General features: G+C 39.8%; 1 protein-coding gene and 1 pseudogene across 8 annotated transcripts in view; one reads left to right on the forward strand and one right to left on the reverse strand.

Annotated features, from left to right (window-relative positions):
• Nucleotides 1–5,786, forward strand: part of Ccser2 (coiled-coil serine rich protein 2) — a 186,333-nt gene that overhangs the window by 76,035 nt on the left and 104,512 nt on the right. For all 8 annotated transcript variants that reach the window (XR_002818087.1, XM_004641222.2, XM_023701277.1 and 5 more), the window contains one exon: nucleotides 288–378. Coding sequence is in view for 7 of the 8 variants with exons in the window: in XM_004641222.2 (XP_004641279.1) it covers nucleotides 288–378 (91 nt within the window). In the remaining variant the exon portion in view is untranslated. The remainder of the gene's footprint in view (nucleotides 1–287; nucleotides 379–5,786) is intronic.
• LOC111812626 overlaps nucleotides 2,826–5,786 on the reverse strand; it is a 13,218-nt pseudogene continuing 10,257 nt past the window's right edge.

A 5,786-nucleotide genomic window follows, 5' to 3' on the forward strand; every position in this document is an offset into this window, starting at 1 on the left:
CCCCAGTGTCCTTGCAAGGGTGTGCCCCAACTTTCTTCCACCTCCTGTAAGGTCTGCTGCCTCTCAGTAATACCTCCTGGAGCAAAACCTTTAATACACGGGATTTTGATAGAGATCCAAAATCTGAACTGTAGCTGAATTGAATATATTTAATTTAAAAACTTGTTTTATTCTTAATGCAAACATTGGATACATCCAGCTTATCTATATTGGTGATGTTTTCAAAACTAATAGTTTAACACATTCCTTGAGCTAGTTATAATTTTTTTAACTGCTTTTGTTTATAGGATATTCTGAATAATCTCGAGTCATGTGATCTTGAGGATGATGATCTTATGCTTGATGTGGATCTGCCTGAGGATGCACCTCTTGACAATGGTAAGTTGGAACACGATTGAACCTCCAGAGGAGTATACAGTACTTGAGCCATTTGGCTGTTACCAGTCTGATATTTGTTACTTGAAGATGTCTTAATTTCGATAGAGCCTTTCAGAATTAGTCTTAAGTAATATAGAATAGGTTCATTTGCAAATTAACTATTTTAAAATCTGATTTTGTAGGTCTTAGATACAGCTCTGTATCATCCAGTAACATCATGTGCTTACATCATGAAGTGGTAAATAAGATTTGTCTTTGTTTTTCCAAAATCCTATATAATGCAGCAGCATTATATTCCTCCTACACTATAAAGTAAATGATAGAGGAGATTCATCTGTTTTTTTTTCCTGTGTACATACCAGCTTCATTTTGATTTTCAAGAGAGTATAAGTAAAGAAATGTAATTTGATGTTCAAAGTAGTATAACATATGAATTTAATAAATATTTTAGGAAGATCAATTTCAGGAAAATGGTGACCTTCTAAATGAATCCTTCTGCTCTGTTTACTCCCACCTGCAGTCTGTTTTCCTCTCTGGATCCTGGTACCTACTTGGGTGGGCTTTAGATAATCCATGTGCCCAAAGGCCCTTCAGTTTTCCTGCCCCTAGTGAGGTAGCATTTGTAGGGTTTCAGTGCTACAGTGTACAGGACCAGAGGTAAAAATACCCTTACCCTTGTGATAAGAGTTGAAGTAGAGATTCTTCTGGAAGAGAATGTGTCTGGAGATCTAAGAACTTTCTGTCAGTTGGCTTTTGCTTGGTCTCCCAAGTTTCTCTAGGATAAAAAGTGTGAGTAGAGTCCTTTTTATTTGTGATGTTAGATAAAAACATTTTTCAGAGAGGTTTTCCAGTATTTCACTGGGGCATTAGGAGGCTATAATTCTTTCTTCAGCAACAGCTTCTCTTTATCATTGTTCGGGCTTTTTATTTTTCCCTGATATGTTATAATCAAAAATAAATATACACTTATTTTTCTCATTGATGGATCTAGGAGGACTAGGTTCAGGACATTGCATGCTGCTTCATTTTGAGAGCAGGACTGCTTGGGGCAAACAGTTCTCAAGGCAGATGGCAGAAGTGCAGAAGGACAAGCAGAACCATGCATACACTATATCTGCTCTGTGGCTTAGAACCACCACATTGCTGTGTCTGCTATAGTTAATTGGTCAAAGTTGGTCTCACTGTCCAGCCTAACACTTCTGGGAGTAGTCACATTGAGAACTTGTGCAGTCACAGGACAGAGGATTTTGTATATGTAGTTCTGTGAAAAGAGACAGTGAAGAGCTAAGGACAGTGTCTGGAGGGTGGAGAATATTGCCTTTTCCTATGGTTCTCTTTATTTTAGGATACTACTATATAGCAAGAGCTGGGAAAGAAAAATGAGCCACACCAGGGGAAGAGCAGAACTTCCAGGAATAGAGTGGTCTAAGGAGATGATAATAAGACAACTTAGGCAGATTCAGTTGCAGCACAGTGTTGTTGGGAGGTATAAAATGAGGTGTCCAGGCAGAACAATTTGGTATATATCAGAAATCATAGCTGCTGTTGAAATTGGAGTTAGTGGCCTGAAAGATGAAGTTGGAAAATACTGGTCAAGACAAGAAGATGAAACACCATTGAAAATCATAGGGTAAATAATAATGGGACTTGGTGATCCAGGGAATTTATCAAGAATTTTTCTGGGTTTTCAGTGAGGAATTTATCTTAGGATAAATCACGTCTTAGGTAGAACATTTTACCTTGATAAAGTTGTAACAGTTTGAGTTAATGGGAGGTGTAGATGGACTCGGTCTTAGAGATTGTCTCAACTTTAGAGCACAGCTCAGTTTCTAGATAAAAGCATAATCTTGGGGAAGTCGAACAGCTTTGATATTTTGATTGGGGGTTTATGAGAAGTGGCAGAGAACTCCTGGAACTTCCACATAAACTAGAGATTTTATCTTTTAGGAGAAAACACATTTAGCTATTTTGTGTTAAAGGAACACTAAAGTGGTAGGTTTAAAACATGTAGCTTTTGGAGGGACCAAAGATGAATAATAATTAGGTTTAACATCATAGGTAAATGGAGAATGAATGTCTTTTTTGTAGCTGTGGGGACCTATATAACCATACTTATCTATTGGGCTTTTTGTTGTTTAGATCCTGACAGAGGCTTTACTGAACTTTCCATACAGTTAGTAAAAACAAAACAAACAAACAAACAAAAAAAAAAAAAACAAAAAAAAAACAAAACAGTACAGCAGACAGCATTTTATACACTAGAGAAGTCAACATAACATGTTCTTTTTGTGGAAAAAAAAATCCCCACAATCTAAGGACTTAGATTTAGCAGTGGACAGAACTTTGATCCCCACCAAGTGAACCCAATTAATCCAAAAGAAAATTCAAACTAAGGGAGCAGGTAGAGAAGGAAGCAGATTTGAAAAGTAACTGCTCTTGAGTTGGGGTTAGGCAATGTCTCTCATGGTCACTATCACCATGTGTTCCTCTTCCAGCTTGCCCAGTGTCCTCAGGACTGACTGCAGATACTGCTGCAAGAAGTTGTATGATAGGAAGGTGTATATCATGCCCATGATGCCCAAGAAGTTGTAGGATAGGAAGATGTATATCATGCCCTCTCCCCACACCCCCCACACACTTGTAGGCTGATCACCCCTGAAGCCTGCAGTCTGCTTCTTTTTCAAGTAGGAGACCAGGTTCCTGAGAAGCCACCTCTGCAGGCCTGGTTCCACTGTGGCCATCGCATCAGTGCCAGGCCCGCTGGGGTCTGCCTGGGTGACTAGAAGCATGGTGTAGCTATTGAGGCTCCCCTGCTTGATGTGCTGTGTGACCTAGTCAAGCTTGAGCTGATGCACTAGAAGGTGCCGAGTGATCTTTAGCTGGGTCAGCTTGCTCCCAGAAGTGTGGTCTTTGAGGAGACCACTGTGACTCCCTAATGTCCCTCTACAATATGCATAGATGTTGGGTAACAGCTATTTTTCAACACACGGGCCCATTCCAACTCAGCTGTGGTGTCTGAGCATACATGTTTTGGCTCCTTGAGAGGCTTGGGCTCAGCTTCAGTGGCCTGATGATTGTGCACACTCTCTTGTCTTCTTCCTGTGGGAAAAGTCTGGAGCCTCTGGTGGCTGTACTCCTCAGGCCCATATCTGCTGTTACAGAGGGCATTTCTGCCTGACTCCTTGTTCCCTTCAATAGAATGGTTCTCCTTGTGGCTGCATTCAAGGGTGCAGTCTGAGCCATGGTCAGTCTGCTGCCCACCATCCTTAGACCTGCTCTGTTCCTCACATGGAGAGTGGGTTTTCCTCCCTCAATCACTGGAAAGGCTCCTCTAGGGCTTGGGCATGTCTCTTGTCTCTTTCCCTTCCCTAGAACTCTACTCCAGCTGTGCGCTGAGTGACTGTAACCCTCCAACCTGTTTCTGTAGTCAGAACTTTTACTGAGACTGGTCCAGTTCCCTTCCAAAAAGGTTCTGTCTCAGTCTGAGTACAAAAGGTGTGGAGGGGTCCTGTCTTACACCTGCAAGTTTGCACCCAGGGTTCGGTGCTGGGTATATCTATCTGTAAGAAGCTCATCGTGCATAGAGAGGAGTGAAGGCTGGTACTGCTGGAGATATGGAGGCTCTTCTGCTTTTGCAAAATCCACCTGGAGTCTGTGATCTGGACCACCCAAAGGAAAGCCCCTCATTTTTGCACAGGCTGCCTGGGCTGCATCCAAACTCTCATACTGGATGTAGGCAAAGCTATCTCTTTTGACATGGTCAGTGGTCTGAATGCTTCCAAAGTGATCAAATTCCCAGGCCAGGGTTGCAAGGGAAGTGTTGAGTCCCAGGCCACCCACCTACCACTGAGCTTTTTGCCTAGGAGATGGAAATGTTAGAAGAACTAGTAAGATGTAAGGAATCTTCCAATATATTTTCTTTCAACTATTAGTTTTAGTCTCTTTTTGAGGATATTCAGGTTTGGGAAGAGATCTGGATTGGTCAATCAGGATTTTCATTGTTTCAGTCCCACAGATGCTACCAATATCAGTGGCATTTATATCCCAAAGAAGACTGGCCCTTATTAATTTTCAACTAGGGGTTGATCATTATACAGGCTTGCTGTGATTTTGTTCTGAGTAAACAGTTTTCAAGCCATAAGGAGGATAGTTTTCTAGCCAATATGTTGTATATAAGTCTATTTTCCTTAAGGTACCATATGTGCTAGTCCAGGGGAGCAAAGAACATTTGTTGGCTAATTGTTTCATGGATGGTTATATGCTTGGATTTGCAGCCATCTATACTTAACCCAACAGTATGTCCACTATTCCCCTGAGTGGATCCTAGAAATAATCAAGTGAAACTACTTTGAATACTTTCATTACTACTTGTCTTCAGTAATAACAAGGCTTATATTTTTTCTTTAGTTTTCTTATATGAGATTTTCTTTTAAGCCAAATTGTAGTTGAAAGCTTCCTTGGTCAGATTTTAAAGCTTTCTGCAAAATTCGTACCTCCCACGCTTTGGGCTTTGTAATTCCTCCTTGTAATCTTAGCCAGTTGTCAACCACGGAAATACTACCTTTGTCATATATTTTGTTCTTTGGACTTTAAAGTCAAAGAAAATAATATAGAATATTTTTGATGTCATTTTTTTTTATCAAGTCGGAAAACGTGGGTATGATAAATATTAGCGATAGGCATTCTCACATCATGTACCTTTAATTTAGCCACAGTAGGTTCCTTTTCCCTCTCCAGAAGGTAAGAGTCCTTATCTTTTGCTCTTAGTTATACTAAGAGAACTAAAATCTGTTAGTCTTTTATCTTTGGAGGTAGACTACCTTCAGAAAGCTTTTACAGTTGTACCTTGGTTCACAAACTTGATTTGTTCTATGATTTTGGAAAAGATGGCCACATTTGTGTTTGTGGAAGGATGACTGCAGTTGTGTTTGTCACTTGATGTAGAGTTTGCAAACAAAAACAAAATTTTTCCAAGTTGTTCTATTTGTGAAATGAGTTGTTTGTAAACCATGTAAACCAAAGGTCTCATGGACCAAGGTAACACTCTATTTATTCTGTAGCATGGCTCTTCAGTTTATACTGAGGGCCAGATTTTTCTTGCAGGTGGTTTTGATCAGTATGATGCTCTGAACATTTCTGAATTGGGATAATTTTAGGTTTGGCACTATTATTCTATAGTTTATCACACATACCATAGTGCCTTATGACATTACACATTTAGAGGATCTTACTAGCTTTCTTAGTCTGTCTGGTTCTTCATTCACCAAGCTCTGGAAACTGGTTTTAGTTTATTTTCATCTCATAGTTTTGTTTGTTTTCTACTTTTTACCTATACTGTTTCTTTCTGTTGGGGATAAGATCAAATGTACACAGCAATAGTCTTATCATTAAATGCAAATAGTATATAT

Source organism: Octodon degus, unplaced genomic scaffold, assembly GCF_000260255.1.
Source record: "Octodon degus isolate 3935 unplaced genomic scaffold, OctDeg1.0 scaffold00132, whole genome shotgun sequence".
Lineage (NCBI taxonomy): Eukaryota > Metazoa > Chordata > Mammalia > Rodentia > Octodontidae > Octodon > Octodon degus.